Raw genomic sequence first — 23,285 nt, forward strand, 5'->3', positions numbered from 1 at the left:
GCTTGGTTATGAGAACACTAACGATTTTCTACAAAACTGGTAATTTGGCAGGATCTCTGCAGTGATCCTTACAGCCATGCAATCTTTGACATTTATTGTGCACAAAGTAACATGTATCCATGTAGTAAATAGCGATGCATTTGAGTGGAAGCAGCAGAAATTGCCTACAGATTTGGTCCAGACAAGACTCTCTTCGCCCGTTACCTCACCATGCTCACGGGGCAAACATGTAGCTAGCGACAGATCCTCAAATACCAAAGGGGAAAATGGACAATATTGGGTACACTCCCCACCCACAGTAAAAGCTCCTCCAGGCAATAAATTCAACCGAACCTAGGTTCTAATAAACTCCACACAAGACTTTCTATTTAAATAACTGCTTTATAAGAATGTACATTTGATCAAACATACATTGTTTAAACGACTAAAAAATAGAACAGCAGACAACTGCCTTTGTGCACGCTCAATCTCTTTTCCCACTTCGGTCATAAACAGACAGACAGATTTATACATCTGATACAGAGTCATCTTTGGCCAAAGAAAAATATCCACCCGTTACAACCACCCTACCATCCCAACTGCTCACCCTAGACCAGAGCTGCTGGGCAGGAGGGTATGAAATCTCCCGAAGAATTTGGATGTAGCCACTTTGTCTGCCAGTCTTATGGAAGGAAAAAAAAGTGCTGCTTTGGATTTCCGAACTGAAGAGCAGGAGGACTGGTTCTGTACTGAAATCAGATTTCACCAGATGGATGCTCGAATATTCATTTGTAAACACAGCTCTAGCTGCAGCTCTGAACCATGTGGAGCTACCTACTCCCAGCATCCTCTATTTGGTTTCTCCCAGTTCTGCATTAGTGCTTTTTAAGCATTCGATTTGGTGTCCTTTATAGAAAAAAAATAGGAATTCCGTGATTGAGACAGCATCATCTCCAATGCCACCCACTGAGCAGGAGGCTTGGGGATGATGCATTGCACAAGATTACTTTACATGAAGAGATGCACTGCCTTTGTCAGCTTGAGGCAACATTCCCACAAGGCCTCTAAGCAAATCCCTGGGAGTTTTCATTGTCAAGGCCTGCTCCCCCAGGGAGCATAAACATCTCTGCTGTTACTCCCTTTCAGGAGCTCTATATTTCTACTGCTGGGTGAGAAGAGTCTGAAACTTCAGTTACCAGGAATCCCTCTAGCTGCTATTTCCAGCTGGCAAATTCAGACTGAAGGAAACATTGATTCAGGGCCATAATACCCCTCTCCCATCCAGCATGTTTTACATCTCCAGCACCATGGCTTTCGCCTAACACTAACGGTCCTAGTAAGGCTAACGTTCCGAGACATGTTTGTATGGCAGGCACTCTCTTTTGGTCAATGTGCAGTGTGTCGAACAGCACAGTATAGCCCTTAGGAAGCAAGAGCAGCAGCAAAGAGTCTAGGTACAAAACCTAGATTAAAAACAACTTTAAACAAAATATTTCAGCACTGAAAGCATTGCAACAAATACCAAGGAAGTGCCACATCTACCCTTCCCTCAGCCCATTATACCTGGCTCTATCCTAAAGGCAAGCCATCAGATGGAATACAAGAGTATATACTAAATCAGGGATACTGGCTGTAATGCAAAAACAATAGGGATGAGCAGAGAAGAGTCCCTGTCTCTCTGTGGGGTTGTCTCATCCTTTTAGTTTAGTTCTTGGCATGTTAATGCATCACTTACAAACCCCAGGGATTTTGTTTAGAGAGAGCCTGATGGCTGCCATAATGCAAGCCTCTATGGGGATGCTAAGTGTTTAGATAAAAACCTACCAAGACACTATACCACAGGTTTGGTTGGGTGTTTTAGGTTTCCACATTTCCCCCTCCTACGTCATCCCTAAATGAGTCCGCATGGAGCTTGTCCACTCAGTGGACACGGAAACTTGACTTCATTAAGGGAAAGCATCAAGAGTAGCTGGCCCCATAAGGCCCACCTGTCCTAGCCCAGAGAACCCGAAGGAAGCATGTTTAGAGGCCCACCTAAAGAAAGCCTTAGGCTGCAAGATGGCCAGAAGTACTGCTGGGGAACTCACTCTGTCTGGAGAGCGAGCAAGGGACTGACATCTGTACAAAGCTTGCCCCAGGACTTCTGGTAAAAGCGTCCTGCACATTTCAGTTCCCTGCTACAACTTGGCCATTCCATCAGGAAGAGGTGAGTGGTTGGTCTTCAATCTTTGTCTCTGAGCAGAATCACAGGTGCTTAGTGTCTTTGAAAAAAAAAACCAACAAACAAAAAACAAAAAAAACCACAAACAAACAAAAAAAAAAACCACAACACACCAAACAGGTTGATTTGACAAAAACCAAATTGTGTCTAAAGTGAGACTCGAGGCTGGGAAAAATGAAACTGAGCACTGGGCAGAGACCTTAGAAGCTGAATTTCAGCTGTGAGCAAGTTTTCAACTAGGGCATCAGTCCCTGCCAGTAAGCGCTGGGAATGCACAGTCACATGAAGAGCACCATCTGAACTGCTCCCACCCTCACCTCCTCAAGCACTAAACAGCTATGGACAGTATGAAAGCAAGTTTTAATCATTTGGAGGCTGCAGAGATGTACCTTACACCGTCTTCGGCATCCAATGGATTGGCTGTGGCAAGTGCCAGGCTTACAGTGCTCAGTGCCAGGACCTTAACATGGTGTTCTGCAACACCGAGGTGTCCCAGCTACCTGAGCGTGGTAAGAGCTCGCAGAAGAGTTCAGAATGGTCACTGCACTGGGCATCAGGACAAGAGCCCTTCACTAGTACTTGTAGGGTGTTTGATAAACCGAGTGCAGGAGACAATTCCCCATGGGAGATAACCCACAAAAGAGATTCACCGAACAGTAGAACTGGCCCAACAAATGGGTTGTCAACTAAGGTTACCCTAAGCAGAGGTTTAGGATTTGCCCAAATCTGCTGCAAAGGAAGGGGAGAAATCCCTTGGATATTTTGGCAATGGAAATAGGTCCTTTCAGTCCCTGCTATTTGGGAATACTATTGTTGAGGGCCCTGCATTGAGCCGTTCGCCTCACTCGTCATGCCAGATAATCTGAAAAAGGTCTCCCTCATGGTGCAGTAGCATCGCTCCGTGAGGTCCGTGACATCCTCGGCCTTCAGGCCCTTGGTCTCAATTGGCTGGAGCACCTCAACCCGGATTTTACCTAGGAACAAGAGAAGAAACTCAAGTTTTCTGCATTTGGCCATTATATAGTCACAGGGAGGGTGGAGAATGGCTAAAATACCAGTCATAATCCTCACCTTCACAACCCCAGGAGCCCAGCAGACATGGCCATAGACAGCATAGCAAAGCTCGCATGTGCTAGTTACCAGGATCCAGTCTAAATGCACCACTACATCCGCTGTAACAGCCATTAGTGGGGACAGCTCGTTTCCATATGTGTCACAAGGCTGTGTAAAAGGAGTTCCTGGCAGCAGGCACCCACACCCCAAGCATTCATGGCTTCCTACTGCAGGAAATGCTCAAACAACGGACTATTCTGGCAGGACTTGCGACTCCTTGCCCTGTCCCCAACAGGCTATTGGCAGAGTCTATTGCAAAAAGGTCACCGGTGTGACATTTTTAGAAAGCAGGGTAATTTTTGTAGCTGTTACTAACAAAATTCTCTAGAGAGGATTGTGACAGCACAACCCACTCATACACAATCAAATAGCGATTAGCATTCAACAGAGCCAATTTCCTTGGACACGCGTCGTGTCATGAATGTCAATGTTATGCAACATACATGGCACATGACACCCAGGGTTTAGCATTTCTACGTGCAATACCCAAGTCTCTCTCTCAGGCGCACCCTTGGGAGTGAATTGAACCACCTAGAATAAGACCTAACTCTCTGGGAGCCTTTAGATCCTTGGAGGTATTTGGTGGGATTATAGGGGTGAGTTAATACGTACACAGTAAGAGTATAGTTCGAAACAAGATATTTTGACTTGATCTTTAAAGCTTTGCTTCTGCAAGTAAACTACTTCTGCTCCTTTAGGTAGGCCAGAGGGTGTGTAGCTTAATAATCTGCTCAGCTCCCAGTCATTGAAAGCCACAATCAAGCCAAGGTGCTTCATTTGAGGCCAGGCCACTTGGCTCTCAGAGTTGAAGTCATCACATCTTTGATTTGGCTGGGTGATAGTTACCTCTTAACCCTCCCACCCATGCGGCACACATTCATGTGGAAACCATGCAGTCCTGTTTGGCTTTCCCCAGACAGTAAGAAGTGCCAGCGACCCTCCACATGGATGACCAGCAGTACAGTTCTCTGGAGGTGGTTTTTGCTGTGTGGAGCAAGTTTATTTTATTTTTGGTTAATTAAACCAAGAGACCCTTCTGTTGCAACAAGCAAGCCACATACCCCCAGTTCCTCTTCTGCAGCAGCAGGAACCACTGGGGCATACAATGGCATTTAGGGGACTCAACAGGGCTGCTAAGCATCCACTCAAGAAAAGTAACAATAGCCACTTCTTTCAGAAGTCCCTAGTTCCTCAGTTCTCAGGGTGCCCTTTACAGTCACAAAGGCTGGGTACATCTGTCAGGCAGAGCAGGTGCCTCGGAACCTAGCTAGGACAACACTCAGGAAGTCCTTCGGGGAGAGAATTACAATTCAGTTCTTTGAAGCCAAAAGCTCCTGAGTGAGCAGTTAAAGAAACTCCAGCCTCACCACACAAGAGTGTTTACGAGGCAGCAGGAGCCCTTCAGGGGCTCTCTCTTACAGGGCCAGGTGCATTTTGATACTCTTGAGATAACGAGTCAGCCAAAAAGCCAACCCAGTGACCTAGCTTGCATGTGCTGAGGAAGCAGGCTGGAAAACAGGAAACATCCGCTGATTAAGACAGAACAGGACGTTGCCTGCTGTGCATGACCCAATAGTGTCAGGTGCTTTGTTCACCCATTCCTTTGCCCATTATCTACTGCAAGTCTGGGCCAGATGAGAGTTAACTGGACCAGGCCTCAGCCCACAATCTAGTGCAGTAGGGTGCTTACATCTCTCCCTATGCCCCAACTTCTGTAGAGAGATTTCTGCAGAGGCCCAGAGGTCTTTTGCGGGGAGACCAGAAACACTGAGTGTGCCCATAAACAAGAGGGGTTCAGAGCAGTACAGTACCTGATATAAATAGCTTCTTGGCTGGATTGTAAAACGAAGAGAACGAGGAATACACCACAGGAATAATTGGAACCTTGGAGGGGAAAAACGAACACCAGGCAGTTAAAGGGTTTTTCTGTATTACAATAGCATGGCAGCAGCCAACACTGAGCTCCCATTATGCTAGGTAGTCTACAAATACAGAACAAGTCCTGACTCTGACTTTGGACTGTAGGCTCATCAACGAATACAGAGGGTAGGAGAAAATGTAAAATGGAGTCAAAGACTAAGGCTCAGAAAGGCATTAGGAGCTTAACTCCCATTGAAATCAATGGAAATTAGGCACCTGCACACCTTTGAGGAGTGGGGCCCCAAGTGACTTTCCTAAGGTCACCGGAGCTTGCAGCAGTGTTGGGAATTGGCCTGAGGTCTCAGGCCAGTGCTCTAAGCACACAGTTACTCTCCCAAGTCAAAGCCTGAAGCCACCATTCTTCTCAGCATGTTTAATCCTGCAATTCCCTAGGCTGATAAGCAGCTCAAACATTCACTGTAAATGCCTCTAAGCACACAAGAGGGGGCAGGTGCTGGTTAAACATTTAGGAACAGGAATCATTGTTTGCAATCATTTATGAGCAAGGCAATGCCTCTGACAGAGGAAGATGGAGAAGAGGCAGCTATTTTTAATCTGGCACAATATGGAAGATCTTCTGTTGGCGACTTGCTGAGAATGTAAATGAAGCCAGCCAGCACTTCAGATGTTGTCCTTAGCCAAGTCTCTAGAAATCCATCTTTAATGACTTGTTATTGGATGGCTAATTTATACATTGATTTGTGGTCTTTAGCTGGAATTGGCTTCTTAAATCACAGGCTCCACACATTAGAGATCAAGGAGGGTGAGACAACTATACAGGAAATAGACTAAGAGCTACAATCTTAATATTTTCTGCTTCACTGTTGGTTATGGTCCCTTCTGCTCCTGGTATACTAAAGCTTGTTTGCATACAAACATCATGCCCTCCACAAACATAGAATGGACATAAGATGTGAAGCAGTGTTTGATTTTTAGAGTCTGGTAGGACTTCCTAAGCCGGAAGAAATCCAGGTGAAAACGGTCTGGCTATTCCACTTCAAGTGAATTTAGTAAAGTTCTAAATTAGTGGCCCAGGAAACTAGAATCCTCCATGTATCTGCTCAAGAGGCAACTGCACCAGTGCAAGCGTTATGCCTTCCAGTACCCCTGGCAACTATTTAAGTTGTCTTTACCCAATTCTCTCTCTCTCTCTCTCTCTCTCTTTTAAAGAGAAAAACAGAGACAGTACAGTGGTCACAAAATATGGTTACTTTAGAAGACAGACACAAGCTGATCTTCAGTTGCAGAACATACCATGCTGCAGTTTAATAAACTCATTTAACCAACCACTACAGAGTTGGAAGTTAAACTATCCAGACCTCAGCCTGTATAAATTGTGCAGCATTTGTATGTATTGAACCACATTTTAATCTTGCTTCTTCCAAGACATGGCACTAATCAAATCAGTCCCCACCTGCACTGTGCTAAATAACACAGACACCACAGCACCTACCAGGTCACCATGCACTGTAGAGAGGCAACACTGAGGAAGTGATTCAGTTGAATAAAGGAGGGATCTAACTGACAAAGGCGGGTTCTAACCCATGTTATTGCAGGCTAGATGTGTGGCTCAGAATTATGACTTTAGAAGCTATAAAGCAAGTCAATAGTAGAAGGAGCCAAGTTAGCCAGAATTTGATCATGCTCCATGGGGTTGTTCTGGAGAAGAATGCCACGTAGGCCATGCTATTGGCTAGCTATCATCTCTGCCCCATGCACCTAGGAGGGCAGTTCCTTATAATCCCTCTGGTCCCCACCCATGTCCCCTCAAGCCCATTTATCTGAAAAGTTTCAGGTGCCATTTTCCAAAGAGACTCACATATTTCTGGGAGCCCGGTGAGAAAGCTGCCTCTCTCTGCAGCTTACTATCTTGGGTGCTCTGAAGACAGTGTTTACGTTGAAGGGCCTGGGTGTCATTTATTATGCTCACTTTTGGATTGCTAAAGAATCCCACATTGCCAGTATCTGGTCACCATAGGTAGACCTTTCACTGGAAGGCCTGTTTAGTGCTTTGGCCTGCGAAAGAAGCCAACAAGCGTTACCTGTGCCTGTACAGCGATATGAAAAGCTCCTTTCTTGAATGGTAACAAGTCACCATTCCCGTTCCTTGTGCCCTCCGGGTATATCCACACCTTCACCTGTAAGACGGGGAGATAAAACATGAATTCCATTTGTCGGCACACCAGAAGTTAGCTGTAGAATTAACCCACATAAGCTCTCTAGTGCTAGGTCAGATCATAGATTGCATGCCTCTGTTCCTAGTTGTTTGGAACCCCTCAGAAGATTTTGCTGCAGGATACAGCTACAGCCAGGACTGTCATTTGAAGTCTACACTAGCCACCAGGTACTACAGGTCAGACAATACTTCTCATAGTATTCCACCCTCCCCTATCTCTTTAATCCAGCGGCTGACTAATGTTCCAGCACAAGCAGCCCTCTACTCCAACAGATGCAAGCAGTGCCCAACACTCAAAAAACCCATTGGCATATACTGTACTCACGTTCTCATCCAGCATGGTCTGGGCAACCCCAGACATCACCGTCTTGGCACTGCTCGTACTTTTCCTGTTAATGAAGATGACGCCACCCAGGTACATTATCAGGCCCACAGGGCCAGTGTACAGCAGCTCCTTCTTGCCAATCTGAACACAGTTATCTGGGAGGATTTCCATCAACCCTAAGCCCAGGGCAAAGGGAGAGTGTAAGAAGCCCACCCACAATAAGCTGTGACAACAAAAACACCCTTCTCTCCACCCACAAACCAGATCGGAAGCGTACAAGTGACCCAACCCAGGCTTGCTGACAAGCACCCGGAGGAAATAGGTGCAACAGGCTGCATGTACAGGAAGGGCAGCAGGAGCCAGGGAGCTTTGCAGAGATGATCCCTTGCTGATTCAGATCGCTGACTCGCAAACCACCACGTGTCTTTCAGCAGCTTTCAGGTATTGGACACTGAAGAGACTTAATCGTAAGAGGATGGACTGAGACTGGGGCGTGGGAGGGAGGGGAAGGAGATATTGTAAAACAGCCACCTGTTCCACGGCTCTGCCTCAGGGGCCTCCTTGGTTCTCCAGCAGGAGCATGGCAGAAGGGACCCATATGCTTGCCACGGCTAGGGGAGCCTTTGCCTCTCTAACAGGGGCTGCAGCCCAGAAAGGTAATTTTTTATACATGCACTTACAGGGTGGCAGCAGGATGGGAGCCAACGGCTGGAGCAAGGAGCTGTGATGGAGGAGACTCTGCCATCACTCCTCACTTTGCCTTAGACCCATCCTGCTTACTCCCATGTCTGTAAGATGGGGCTACGACATCACCATCTTTAGATCATCTGTTCCTTCCTAGACTCTAGCTGTGTTTGTACAACACCTGGCACAATGGGTTCCTGGTCCATGACAGACTTCTAAGGCACTATGATGAATAGTAATAATGTAGTCTCAATTGCTGAGCCAGCAGACAGGCTGCAGCTAGAAAGTAGGTGTACCACAGTCTCCTCCTTCACTCTAAGGGCTCCACTAGCTTATTTTCTGGTTAGTCAAGAGGTTCTTTTTAAAACAAAAAAGCCCTTTCACTACCCCATCATGCTAAAGTCATCTATTAAGATGAACAAACCCTTGGCGAGCCAGACAGTGCAACAAGAGGCATTTCAGTTGGACAATTTACCCATGGAAGGATGAAGTGCAGTATCTAGTTATTGTCCCAACCTGGAGAAAGTGGGAATATAGCCTCCGGGTGCCACTCCACATACCTCACTGCCTGGCCTGCCTTTTATATCAGGCCATGGGGAGACCTTGGCCTTTACTTCAGGGCAAGGGCAGAAGTACCTTTCCACTAAACTGAAGGCTAAGATTTGACCCATGCCTGTAACTGGGGTGATACAGCTAAATCTGCTCAGAGCCTCAGCAAGCTGTAGTAACAAGTATCCTGCACAGGATCACCAGAGAGCATGGGTGAAGGGAAAAAGGGGGGGGCAGCCACATTCTTCTCCCCAGGGGGCACACAGCCAGTCAGTGACAGTTCAGAGTAGGACTCTCATACCTCTGCTCTAAGTCACACCAAATCCCTCGTGTGCCTGTGTTTGATTATCTCACAGCTGTTCTTACATCTGCCTCTGAAGCAATTGCCGGTGATCACAGTCATGGACCAGACACTAGACTAGATGGACCTTGCAGTCTGGCAATACCTAGATTGCTATGTACCAAGCTCTTCCACTGCTCTGTTGAGAGGGCCCGAACTGCAAGTATAGCCCTCCCTGCTCACCCAATACCCCATTACGCTGTGCATCTCTCCCCACAAGGCACTGCTGTAGCTTTCAACACCACACATGGCAATTCCTGTAGGCAGAACTGGCCGACACACTTTGTGACATAAGGCAGGTCTCCTGGAGCCTACAAGGCTTGGAGACTCCCCAAATTTGGGACAAGCACAGGATTTCCCAAACAGCAAAGCTAGGTGCACCCAATAGTTCACTTTCAGATGGGACAGCTTCTTTTCCAACCCAAGCAACTCACCCATCATGTCCAGGATGCTCTGATGGTTTGACACGATGACACATGGCCTCTCGTTCTGGAAGTTCTCCAGTCCTTTCACCTCAAACCTCAGGCCATAAATATACTTGAAGGTCTTAACGATATTTTTGATGATTCTGCATAGAGGAGAGAAGAGAAGTCAGAGGCCAGCAGATCTCATGGAGTTGATAGTGTCTGCATTACCGTGTGGAAGACGCAGCACTAGCGCAGCAGAAAGAATCTGTTAAGCCAGAGGAACAGGCCTAAGAACCAAAAAAGGTGTCAACACCTCCCTCATTTACCTGCCCTCACACGTCCTGGGATGTCCCTGCATGAGCTGGAAGCTGCCTAATTTGCCCTGTAGTTTATTAGGAGGGGCAGGAAAATGTAATGTCCTTCAATTCCTGTTCCAAATAGTTGTCACATAACCCCACCCTCATCAACAGCCTCCCCCCACAAGGTCTTACGCAAAGGTACCTTTGGAGCAGCTTCCTCCGAGCAGTAAAGCACACAGCTCTGCAGAACAGTTGCCCTCCCACATCAGAGGTGTGCAGAGAAGCAGTGAACCCCTCATAGAACACTTTAGTGCCAAGGCAAGTCAATCAAACTACCCTTTGCTCTCCCACTGACACCAGCACTCTGCCGCAGGCCTGCTGCACTCCAAAAAGGTGCAACCTTCTTCCCCAGTCTGGGAAATTGCTTTGACTTTCTCAGTCCAAGCTACATCACTGAACGGCCCATATAAGTGAAGGGCCAACAAGTGATCTACAGAGTTCAATGATCAAACACACGAATGACAGGATTTTGTAGAACTCACCCTGGAAGTCATATTTGTTTATTTCTCTTCACCTCTATCTGTACCATCATTGTAAGACACTGCCATCTGCAGGGGGAAAGCTTTCTCTAGCTAAACAGCCCACTACAGGAACCAGTTCAGTAGATTCACCACCTGCCACCTTCCAGCATGCACAATGACTAGCCATGGTGCATCAGCCCTTATGTAATGCTACTTGAGACATCCGCCTAATGCAACTGATTTGGAGAGATGTTCACTCCAGGGAGTTTTGTGGGAAGGCATAGAGCAGCTTGGGATCCTTCTCAGTGCCATCTTGACCAGTGATTCCTTATAAAGAAGCAAGGGTCCAATCCCACAATGAACCCTGAGGAGAGCTCCCTATCTGTAGGGAGCACCACTGTCTTCAGTGGGGCTCCCCATATAGGTACAGGGGTCCAGCCGTGCAAACCCCATTGCTGCACTAGGCAGAGCTGCTTCAGAAGTTCTGGCAAGAGAAAAGTGGTTTCTTGAACCTGCTGGAGATGGGCCTTGGCAGCCCCACCGTTGGGTTTCCCCAACACACTCCGTCTTGCCTATTGCTTTAGACAGTGGGCACTTTAGGGCGGGAGCCATGTTTCCAGGAGAGCTCAGCACCCAGTGACAAGAGACTGCGCTGAGCACTTACGATGTGACTCCGTTTCGGGCTGAGCACCCTACAGCATGAGCAGTTACTGTTGCTGCTGTAAATTGGCTCCCTTGGTTTCAATCTGGAAACAGGTGGATTAGTTTCTAGTAAAGAAAGTGAGAGTTTGGATGTTTGCTGAGCGAGTTCCATGGAGCAGAGACAGGCGACACGTGCAGACTCAAGAACCAAGACCCCTCCCCGTACAAGGACACACACTAGCTCCCTGCCAGCAAGCAGAGATTAGAGTGCTGCTCCTACCACTCACACAGCTGGGTGGAGTTTAAAAAGCCCTTATGGAATTAAGTGCCATGCCCGAGTTTCATTTAAATTAAGGTTAGCAGGTAAAAGCCAGAACTCCCAACTGCCAGCCTCCCATCCCTCCTCCTGGCATGACATAGGGCTGGGAGCACTCAGCAGCTACCACAGAGATGAGCTGCCCAAACAGTGCTAGGACCTATGCAAAGAGCACATTGCCTTGCTCCAATGCTCAGACCTACACCTCCTGCATAACAGTTATGGGGGTCAGGGGATGGAGCAGTTAGTAGGCATCCCCATCAGAGAGGGAGAGGAAGCAAGCACCTCTGCTGGGAGCATGCTAGAAGCTAACAGCCTCCCTCAGCAGATGTAGGGAATAAGAGGTGTGGGTGTGTGTAAAAAAAACTTGAACGTGGGCTGCTTTTGTTTTAGTGTTTAAGTGCTGGAGAATCTCACACTGTCATGCGTACGCTGCTTAAGAATGTGTGTTTGGATCTGCGCTTAGAAGCTAAAGAGGTGGGCCAGGGTTCCCCAAGCTCAGAATTGGAGTGTGGAGCCCAGAGAACAGCTGGCCAGCGCATACTGGCTGTTTCAGGTGGGACGGGGGTACTGCCACCTAGAAAGAAAGATGAAGGTGTGACAGCATGTATGGAACCTGGGATGAGTGTATTTCATGCTCCTCTAATGCTGGCAGGGGAAGGAAGTCTTGTGGCTCTCGGCTTGGGGGCACAAGGAGCTAACACCCTAATCAGACCCTCTCACACCATGGGCAGCAGCAGCTGCTCTCCCCCCTTTCCTCCTGAACATGCCAGACAGCCTGGCACAGCCCCACTTGCTGAGACTGAAGTTCCCCCCACCTCCCCTGCACATCTGGCTTGAGACTGCGTGGGTTGGGCATTTTCACTCTCTAATAAGCACCCCCAGCAAAAGAGAGCCATTTCCGAAGCTCCTGCTGGCTGCCATCGGCACGAAGCAGCAATTCTGTAGCCAGACCAGGCAAAGGTTGCAGTTTCATTTGTGCTCACATAGCATCTTCTGCCAGCACAACTGTTTGCACAGCCCTGCCCACCTCTCAGGCCTACCCTTGCTGAACGCCTTCTATCTCACAGCCCAGGGGCATTCACACAGAGCAGCATGCTCTGGGATACTTTACCTTCCAGCTCTGCCCAGAAAGCTGACTAGAGCAGGTTATAAACAAGGCTAGCAATTCCTACCCTCCATAGGAAACAAAACATAGGACCATCCATCCATGTCCCAAGCTAGACCTCAGTTAGGGGCCAGACATGGTGAGTTGCCACGGTTACTAGCAGAGTTTTAGCCACACAAGCCACCAGGCCTGCAGTTGGTCACAAGCACCCTTGTCCACGCTACACATTAGGGTTCTCTACTCCCTAACACCTCCACCTAGCTCTTACATGGCACTTTTCATCTGCAGACCTCAGAACCCTTTATAAAGGAGGTCAGCATTATCCTTATTTTACAGATATGGAAACTGAGGCCCAGGCCCAGCAGAGCAGGGACAGAGACAGGAACAGAATCCAGTTCTCCCAAGTCCACATCCTCTATCTGCTAGGACACCCCTCGATGCACTTCTCCCTCTCTACCTGGATTCTCTTCATTACAGCATGGCTTCTGGGAGGGGACCACTCCGTTCCTCCCAGGCCCTGCACCCTCAGGAAAGTACAGTCTCATTCAGAGTCCAACTAGATTGGAGATAACTCTGCAAGCAGTTCTGGTCTGGACTGGACAGACTGGGGCTTTTACAATTAGCTGAGTGGGACACCGGAAGCAGACAACTCGAGGGAGAATACATGGGGCACTGTGCCAGCACTAGAGCTGGTCAGGATGGGTTCTTCCCCTGCAGAAAGGGGAAGAAAATTGACAATTTTTCACATGTTCAAGTTTTCCCACAGGAAGAGTCCAACTGGTCAAAACACCAGATTCAGGCAAAGCTGTTTCTGACAAAACAAAAAACGAGAGAGAGAGAGAGAGAGAGAGAGAGAGAGAGAGAGAGAAAAAGAGAGGAAAGCAGCAGCTTTCCGCAAAGATTCTCATTTTGTCAAAACATGATTTTCTATTCAAGCTGATTGAAGCGTTTGACTAGCCCAACTCAGCAGCTACTTGTTTTCCTAGATAGAAGCAAGGTCAGGAGAGGGCAACTTTTCTTCCTGCATTACTACTAAATCCTATTGATTTAGAGTTACTAGAGAGATGCCGAGCAAGGCAGCAGGAGTCCCTGACAGGACAGCACTCGCTCCCCAGACCAGTCAGGTCAGCAGAACGCCAGATGTGGTTTGATACTGGCAGGACTGGTGCTAGGAGACTCAAGTCCTCGATCTACCAGACACAGCTCAGGAAATGCAATGTGAGCACCTCCGCATAGCACTGATCCCAACGCAGCAGGGCCGGTCAGTCTTGATGCCCGTAGCCTACCCTGCACAGTGTCTATGCCAAGACTTGGGAGAACGCCTCACTTCCTGCCAGCTGCAGGAGTGGTTTGCACCAGGGACATCGACCCACAGCAAATCACGGCCCAAGGACAGGCCTGCAGGAAACCAACTGGCCTCCAGGATGAAGCTAACGGTGCTGGTCTGGTAAACTACAAATAAAGTAGGTTTCCTTTTTTCTGGTTCTCAGGGTGCCCGAATGAGATAGTGCTCCATCCACACAAACAGAAACTTCCAGTGATTACCAACCCAGGCTGCATTCAAGTTTGCTTCTGGATAGATCATTTTACTACTAAGAGTAACGAACAGGAGACTGGCAATTGCTCAGACCGAGCACGCACAAACACAAACACACACACACTAGTTCTTTGCAGAAATCAGAGGCAGAGGTAGCCCATTTGTCTCACTCCCGGCACATAATCAAAAGGATTGTGTAGTGAGGTTACGAGAGCCAACGTGACCTAGTCAGCACAAGGATCACCAGTATCCTAGCCATGAGAATGGCCCAATTTCCAACCCCACCTCCCTTCCATCTCCAAACCAGAGGAGAGGTCACTGCTTTGGAAACTAGGGCTCTGCAGAAAGCAGCAGCAGGAGCTGGTTACACATTACTTAAGGGCATATACTGGCAAGAATGAGGGGGTGGCTTGATGTGGTAAGAGAAAGGTCCAAGTTGCACAACATGTGAGGAGATTGTCCTAAAACTGCTCAGACCACAAGGGGTGACGTACTGATCTGGAGCACTGCCAGAGCACACAGAGCCCGACTCATTCAGCAACACTAATTAGGCAAGAGGAGGGGCATTACAGCTAGGAGCTCCTCCAGTACAAGTGGTGACAGCATTACAAAAAAGTCATAAGCCTCATAGGAAACAGCATTCCTTTACTTCCCTGGTTACTCCTCAGGTGGGGTGACTAGGGGTCTCTGCCAGCATAGCTACATGGTCCAGGCTTTGTAGTCTGTAATATAGATAAATCCTGGGTCTTCCTCTAGTCCCTGACCCTGCCGCTGCTCAGTCGTATGGAGTAGCTGCTGTACTAAACTGACCTGACAGTATTCATGGCTGCCCAAAAGGTCAGAAGAAGCTGCAGCAGGTTGGCTGCTCTCTCAGATCCCAGATGTCACTCCAGGGTCTCTGCTACCTGTGTGTGTAAACTGCACTGGATCAGCTGTGCTCGCTTCAGGTTTGTAAAGTTCTTTCCAACACTACATGCCACAGTCCAAGTTCTTATTTTAAAAAGAGACTCTTACATTCTGCACAAGTCACACTCACCTGAGAAGGCTTCCTGACCACCAGACTGGATTTCACAAGCCTCAACAATCACACTTGATTGTGAAACTAAAACATTAAGTCTAATTAGTCAGCCAACATGTTATCAGAGACCTCAGAACGTATTTCCAAGGGCATGTCTACACGGCAATTAAAGCCCCGGCAGCTGGTCTGTGCCATCTGACTCAGGCTCACAGAGCTCAGGTTGTGGGGCTCTTTAATTGCAGCGTAAATGCTGGTGCCCGGACTCTAGGACCCCGTGAGGTGGGAGGGTCCCAGAGCTCTGGTGCAGACCTTCCATGCCACAATTAAAACAGCCCCATAGCCTGAGCCCCATGCGCCTGTGTCAGCCGGCACAGGCCAACTGTGGGTGTCTAACTGCAGTGCACACATCCCCTTAGGTACCAAAATATATCGTCAATGCAGGATGCATTTCATGGGGCAGGCTACATGTTGGCAGCTTTAATGAGATTTCACAGTTGGCTGTGTAACAAGTGACATCTGAGCCTCACACTGGCATATAGTGACCTCTTCTCGGTCATGTTGGGTTTGGCATTATGGAACCAGGACCTGAATCAGCAGCAGGGGCAAGGATCTCTGTACCAGGCCATAAAGTCTGCCATGGCTCTCTCTGAGCTGCAAACATCGTTCATTTATTTAGTCAACTTTCATCAGTGCAGGTTAAACCTTAATCCATTAGTCTAGGTGCAGAGACTAGAGAATGGGGCCAGGGGGACATGCCAGGAGACTGGTGCTAAAGGTTAAAAGCCAAAATCTACACACTTACTCCCCATACTGTGACCCCTCCACCCTCCCATACATGTGTGCGTGCGTGCGTACACACACACACACACACACACACACACACTTCCACCCCTACCTTTCCTACCACCTGTGGAGACTGAGAAGAAACTGCACTGACTTCAGTGGTGCTACCTGAAGACAGCAGTTGGGGAATCACTGGCACCTGAGCACAGAATTAATCCAGCAAACATTTGGGTCCCATAATCCAAAATTTTAATCCAGATCTTCTGTGAGTGCAAAGACCACACTTCTTCAGTTCATCTGGATCAAGGCTTAAACAGAGCTGAATTAGGTAGTAACTGCTTCCAGAAATTCTAGGGCACAGAACTATTTCACGTACACACACACACACACACACACACACACAGTTCAGCTGTGCTCAAAACACCAGCCCCAAAAACTGCCAGTTCTGCTGTAAAGCCTGGCATCCTGCCTTTCCCAGAAAGGACAGGTCAGCGCAGCCCCTTATCTACAGCAATAGCATATTCGGCACCAAACAGGAGACAACACGGATACTCTCCCCCTCCCAGCAGGGGACTTGGCTCACATACTATCCAGGAAGCTGCTATGCCAAAAAGTCCATCATTCAGCATGTGCAATCTGCCTCAGTGGAGCTGGACTTCAAAATAACCTGACCTTTGTTCTAACCCGAACAAGTTAGAGCCATGAGTTGTCCCCTGCCCCCAGCTTTCCTCAGGAGGCAGTTTACCTCTAGGCAGGCCCAGCACTACCTGCCATTCCTGGGGCATAACTGGCCCCAGGACTCCTGGAAGGTTGTTTGTTTAACTCATGATACCCAGGGGCCCCAAAATACCCTTATCTCCCCTACCCCCCACAATAATTGGACCCCAGAACCAGCCCTGCCTCTAGGTGTAGCATTATGGCAGAGGGGTTCCCTACTAAAAGAAGGGTAGGCAAAGATGGCAGTGTTGTCTGGCGGACAGCAGGAGTCCGGGTTCCTACGCTCCACTCCCACACTTGACAATAACTCTTTTTGAGTGCCCAGGGCTGGCCCGTTAGGGGCCAGCTGACTCTGGCTCACAGGGTTCAGGCTGCCGTCCTGTTTAATTGCAGTGTAGATTTCCAGGCTTTAGGAGCCTGTGAGGTGGGAGGGTCCCAGAGCTTAGGCGATGGCCCAAACCACAATTAAACAGAGCCAAAGCCCGGGCCAGCTGAAGGTTTTTAATTGCAGTGCAGACATACCCTTCGCAGTCCTTAGAGCCTCTATGCCTTCATGCCCCACATCTATAAAAAGCTCATACTCTGGATGAAAAGACTAAGCAAAATGATGAGAATTACTATCATGCACAATCAGAGGGCCAGGGTATTGGCACGTCTCAGAGGGAAGTATCCTGCTAACATGGCACAATACATTCAGAGTTCATACACTGCAAAGCAAGTCATCATACACCTGCCAGGATGTAGGACCACCACTAGGCAGCTAGTGCAGCAGTTGTTTGCACCAGCATGCTGCTTGTGTAACACACATTTACAGTTAAACAAGGAGTCCGGTGGCACCTTAAAGGCTAACAGATTCATTTGGGCAGATTTGTTAGTCTTTAAGGTGCCACCAGACTCCTTGTCGTTTACGGATACAGACTAACACAGCTACCCCCTGATAATTTACAGTTAAAGGGGCACCACTGTGTAGTTGAACACTGACAGAGTTCTATAACCCTCCGAATCTTAATGGAATCACTTCCACTGGGCTTTTAACTCCATGAAAGACAGTTCTACTTGGATCATTTCTCAGGGGCATTTGTAACCGCAGAACTGTGTTAGGTCCTTTGTGTATAGCCTTTGCAGCACGCAGGGCCATGCTGGCAATATCCCAGGAAGTGGAGGACAGCAGCTTATTTGTATACATTTACATGCATTGAATCACCGCATTCCCCATCTTAAACACAGTTAGAGGAAGCACAAACTTGGATATTGTAATAGTTACATCTTGTCTTCAGTTTCCCCATGTGCTACTTCTGTCCTCTGCTCACTCTCTTGCCTGCACTCCTGCTATGCAAGTCACTATTCTCGCTGGTCTCAACTCCCCACCCACCTGGGTGAAAAAATCTTTCAGACTCATCCCTCACCCGGGAGGGCCAAGCCCATCACTCCAGTGATCGGAAGAAGTGCAGGCTCCTGACCCTCCCACCAAACTTGCACTGCAATTTTGCTTCCCTGTCCCACCTCTCCCCTTCACACATGTAGGTAAGGGAAATGAGACCAGAGTAATTGAGATGTTTGGGTGGCAGGCAGTATACTGACAGACAGACAGCAGTGCCAGACAAGGATAAGTCAGACAGCTCTCCAAAGAATGCTTCCTGGAGAAGGGAAAGCCCTTGAATAGTGGTGTCTTTCTGAAGTGAAAGTCTTCAGACCAAGTGTTGTAACTACAAATGCTAGGATAGCATAAAGACCATTTCCCCAACGTGCTGATATTTTTTACCTATGGCTACAGAACCCTTTTGGCTGTTTATCAAGGCAACAGAACTTTGGAGAGACAAATCAACAAAACAAAAACTTGACAGGCCACACAGAAGCCAGGATCTCAAGAAACATACACATGGGAGAGTGGTGACAGATTCAGAGTTCAGTCAATGACCCAAGGAAATTTTTAAACATCTACTTGTAGCGTGACTTTTCCTTCAAGTACAGCGGTTGCTTTGACAACACTAGAACACTGCCTCGGAGGTCAAATGAAGTACAATTAGATTTTTCTTCCTTCCTCTAGATTAAAGAGAGGTCATGGTAGCAAGATTAACAGCAAGAGCCCAGGAAAAGAAGTTTTTGCTTTTATAGAAGTACTTTTGTATCAAGCACACTTTCAGCCTGCTTTGAAAGGACAGTTGTATATTCTCAATAGATTGAAATGTCTTTCAGTTTTGTGGTGGTTCCTACAAGCCCTTCCGTAGCCTCAGCTAAAGTATTTTGTATATACTTTTGTAGAAATATTCTTTAGCCAAATAATATTGGTTCCTGTTAGACTAGTGTTCTGTAAGAGACATCTATTGGCTGTTTACATATACAGCTAAGTCAGGTGCCAGCAGACAACATGCAGTGCGATTCCTGAGTTTTGTGAGACCAGTATCCGTTGTTGTGCACTACGAATGGCTTAAGAGGTGCACACAAAGGATGCAGGAACTGTTATGTGCAGCTCAAGGGAACACTAGGTGGACTATTCCTATCTCTGGCCATGGCAGGCCCCTGCTGTGAAAAGGTACACAGCAGTATCAGGGCACTGCTTTGACAGCTACAACTTTGCATTTAAAATATAGATGTGAAGCATGCAGGGAAAAGACCATTCTGAATCAATTCATTTTGCTCACATGCAAGACCAACACAGAGTAGCTTGCTGCTGCATCCCAGATTACATTATGTACCTACGGGAATTTGGCTAGGACTCCAAAAGGTTAACATCCCTACACTTCGGTAGGTGTCTAAGCTGACCCTCTTCTGGTCAGTCTGAATAAGGTGTGAAAACACGAGAAGACAGCACTTCCAGCTACATACTTCAGAAAGTTAACAGACAAAAATGACAGTTTTAAGCGTCAGGATAGATCTGTGTTTGCTCTTTGAAAACCCCTTTGGTTGCTCACAAGATTATAATTAAACTCATATGACCGCAATGCAGAAACGCCCTCACACTAGAGTGAAACAGCAGCGATTATGGGTTAAACTAGTTTGAGGAGTGGGGAGGCATGGGGAAAGATGACTATGGCAGCTGACATAAAAATGAAGCTGCCACATGAAGCTGCCATAGAAATAACAGAAGCAGAATCTGGTGGCCATGCTCCAACATACAGACAAGAGCAAAGAGACACACTTCTTTCAGAAGCAACAGCTATAACTATAGATGGACATATTTGGTGAATAAGAATATTTAATCTTGCTCTAAGCAGGTATCCCAGGGATTGTTTAAAAAGCCAGCAGCCCTTTGACAGCAAGGCTCCCAATACAGCCAAGTGGAGTCAGCATGGGGTTAGCAACAGTAGGGAAATTTTTACAACAGTATTTCCCTGTTGAGGAAGAGGCTTTGTGGCCCTGCTCCAGTTCAATACAGTACTGTCAGTTACAGGACTAGCTGCACCTCTGAACACTTGCTGATCTGAGTGCACCTCTCATGCCTTAGGCCTCCTGCCTTTACTTCTCGTGGGGTGGAATGCCACAATTCTCCCACTCTTACCAAGGGGCCAGTCTATCAGCCATTCTTATCCTGCAGATTTGACTGTGTTTGGCTGGACTCTGAAGGTGTATGACCAATAGTTTACAGATTCTACAATGACAAAACAGCCTTCTGCAATATAAACAATACTTGGTTTTAAGTAGGAACAAGGCACTTAGATTTCAAAAGTCTACCAGCATGTCTATCTTACCGAAAGATCCCCTGATGGTAACTTAGGCAGGCCTAGCTAATACAGACACCTTAGCAGGTTCCTGCATCCCAGTCTGGCTTGCCAAAATACACCCCATCACCAACAGTGTTTGTAAATTCTTCCAGTGGCCTGTATTCTCAGGCCCTTTCCTGTCCTGGCATCATCTTCTAACTCTCAAGTATTTGCTGAGAAGTGGCTTGTCTTTAGCCATTTTCTCCCCTTCCTGCTTGTTTCTCCCTACCCCAGCCCTCCATTAAACTAAACCAATACAATCATATGTAAGCATCCCAGTAACCCAGGCAACATACAGTATTCATTCATTATCGCACAGCCACTCTAAATCAGGGTTAGTCAAATAGGCGAATGAGCACTAAATCTGGACAGCCAGATGCTTTTGAACAGACCTCAAATATATTTACTTATTTTTTGTTCACAGAAAAAATAAAAATAATTGACTATCCCTGCTCTAAATCCATCACACCTGTACCTTAGCTCCCTGCTACCACAATGGATATTTCACATTTGTAGATTTCTGGGAAGTGGTCAGGGCACATATGTGCCTGTAACAGGAAATAGTAACAGAGGCTTTTCAGTTGCCCTCCCTGCTTCTTCCCCCCCAGTTCCACCAAGACACTTGTTTAGTCAGAGAATCTCTCTCTCAAGTAAATCAGGACAGTGACAGGAAATTCTACAGCCATCTTCAGCTTGCCTGGACTCTATACAACACCACTTTCAGCAGTGCCAGAATGAACACGATCAAGATACTACAGCTGTGAAAGTTCCAAGTGTTCTCAAAAGCCCATGACTAAGCATTTTTCCAAAGATCCTCACCCCAAGCAGGGCTGAACCTTGTCAGAATCAGAGCCGCATAACCTCTAAGTGTAGCACTGGTGCAGTAATACAAACAGAAGTCTTATCTTTTCCACTAATAGAAGTTGGTCCAATGAAGTACAAGCTTTTCAGCTACACAGAGCTCTTCTCCAGGTCTGGACAAGGAAGTGGAATATCTGAGCTACATGCAGGTTGGGACAGATTGAAAAGCAGAGGCAAAACAAGTCAGGACGCCAACTGGCACAGGTCACCTAGGCCCAAATACAGCTCACTAGCTTTCTTTAGAGACTGGAATAAACCAGGAAAAAAAAAATACATTAAGTGACTTCCCAGCTTTCACACCCTCCTTTAGCACTTTCAGTCATCAGGGGCACTATTGCATAAGTAAGTGATGAGTTACTCAATCTAACAGATCACCCCACTCAGCCTGTTGTGTTTGACTCCAGGCAATGAGGTGGATAAAAAACTGAACAGATTAAAATGGCTCGAGGAGGACGGTGTTCAGAAAACCTCCGTCCAACTAATACATGTTCTCCAACTAGCAACTGAGTGCATTAAACCTACAGAAAATCCACACTCACTTCAAAACAAAACTACTACACATGTAAGAAGCAGAAAAGAGGACATTTTAATAATAAAGATTCCCAAGCACGTTTACAGGGCAGATCACATCTTAATAGAAACTTCATGGAGCCCTCTCCTTCACAACTACACAGGTCACCTCCCTGCCAATTTGCAATAGCTTTAACATCCTTGGGGCTGCAACAGCAATTGGTTACAGGGACAAACAAGGTTAGGAATGTATTTTTAGCCACCACACCTAATGCAGTTTAATAGCTGGAAAGGAAGAGAGCCAGCACTCTGTGGCCTGACATCCCTTGGCAAGCGGGCCACAGTTCAGTAGCCCACAGTAGCTAACCAGCAGTTAAAAGCTGTCAGCGTTTTGGTTGGAAGCCTCTAAGGAAGCATGTTGTGGGGAGGAAGAATGGAAAGAAGCATTAACATCCTAGCTCTTCCTCCTCCAAGTGTTGCCTGCTACCAAGGCTTGCAAGCCACCTGTATTAGCCTCTTCTTGCTCAAGTCATTCCGAGCTGTCACAAGACAGGATTTGTGACCAAGCTGTTGCTCTGACGGGAAAGGATTGCAGCACCATCGCTGAAGGGAGGGCGAGCACAGCCCACGCCAGGGTGACACCAGCAGGCTAGTTTCGGGGCGCAGAGAGGGTGTGGAGCCTTTCAGCAGTTGCTAACCCAAACGAGCAGACAGGCTGGTAGCAGGCCAGGCGGCCCAGAGGAGTTTTAACAAGCGGCCCGTCTGCGGGGCACAGCGAGGGCCCTGTCACACCCAGCGGGCAAAGAAGCCCCGCTTTAAAGTGCGGAGCTCCCCGCGCCCGGGAGTAGGTGCCAGGGCAGGGGAGCTGGCGGGTCCCCGGGGGGCACACGCGCGAGCAGCACCCCGAAGGCCCCGCCGCTCCGCAGGTTTCCCCCCACCCCGCCGGAGACCGCGCGGGGGGCTTCCCAAGCCGGCTCGGGGATCGGGCCCTCTGCCGCCGCACTCGCCTCATGTTGCGCACGGTGCGGCCGCCGTGCCGCAGCAGGCAGAGCGGGGCGGCCAGCGCCGAGGCCGCCATGCACAGGGCGCAGTAGAAGCCGATCTTGAGCTGGAAGTGGGCGGCGGGGCTGAGCGCCAGGAGCGCGGGCAGCAGCAGGAGCAGCAGCAGCGCGGCGCCCCACAGCAGCCAGCTCGGCTCCATGCCGGCCGGGGCAGGGGGCCCGGCGCGGCGGGGACCCTCGTGGCCGGGCGGAGAGGCGGCGAAGTCAGCCCCGAACTAAAGCCAGGCCGCCGAGGGGCGGCCCCCGCGGCCCTTAAGGGGCGGTCCGCGCACCCCGCCCGGGGGAGGGGACCGGCCGGGCCCGCCCCGCCAACTGCCGCCCGCCCCCCCGTGCTCCGGCCGGGCCCTCACACGGGGCGGGACCCTCGCTCCTCCCGCCTGCTACGGCCGCGGCTCCGCCCTGCCCCCGCTGGGCCTCGGCTCCGCCCCGGGCCGGCCGCGCTCTTCCTTCTCCCTGAGCCTGCTCCAGCCACCCTGACACACTCACCGAGCCTGCTC

At 48.5% G+C, this 23,285-nt stretch overlaps 1 protein-coding gene across 1 annotated transcript; it reads right to left on the bottom strand.

Moving 5' to 3' along the window:
• Positions 1–361: 361 nt before the first annotated feature.
• On the bottom strand, positions 362–23,016 carry AGPAT2 (1-acylglycerol-3-phosphate O-acyltransferase 2). The gene is made up of 6 exons (XM_050926758.1): positions 22,735–23,016; positions 9,742–9,875; positions 7,735–7,910; positions 7,276–7,371; positions 5,125–5,197; positions 362–3,174 (listed from the first exon to the last, which is right to left on the bottom strand). Exons 1-6 carry the CDS (start codon positions 22,926–22,928, stop codon positions 3,008–3,010), a joined length of 840 nt encoding a protein of 279 aa, XP_050782715.1. The 5' UTR covers positions 22,929–23,016; the 3' UTR covers positions 362–3,007.
• Between the last annotated feature and the right edge of the window lie 269 nt (positions 23,017–23,285).

The sequence above is a fragment of the Gopherus flavomarginatus genome, chromosome 17 (assembly GCF_025201925.1).
Source record: "Gopherus flavomarginatus isolate rGopFla2 chromosome 17, rGopFla2.mat.asm, whole genome shotgun sequence".
Taxonomy (NCBI): domain Eukaryota; kingdom Metazoa; phylum Chordata; order Testudines; family Testudinidae; genus Gopherus; species Gopherus flavomarginatus.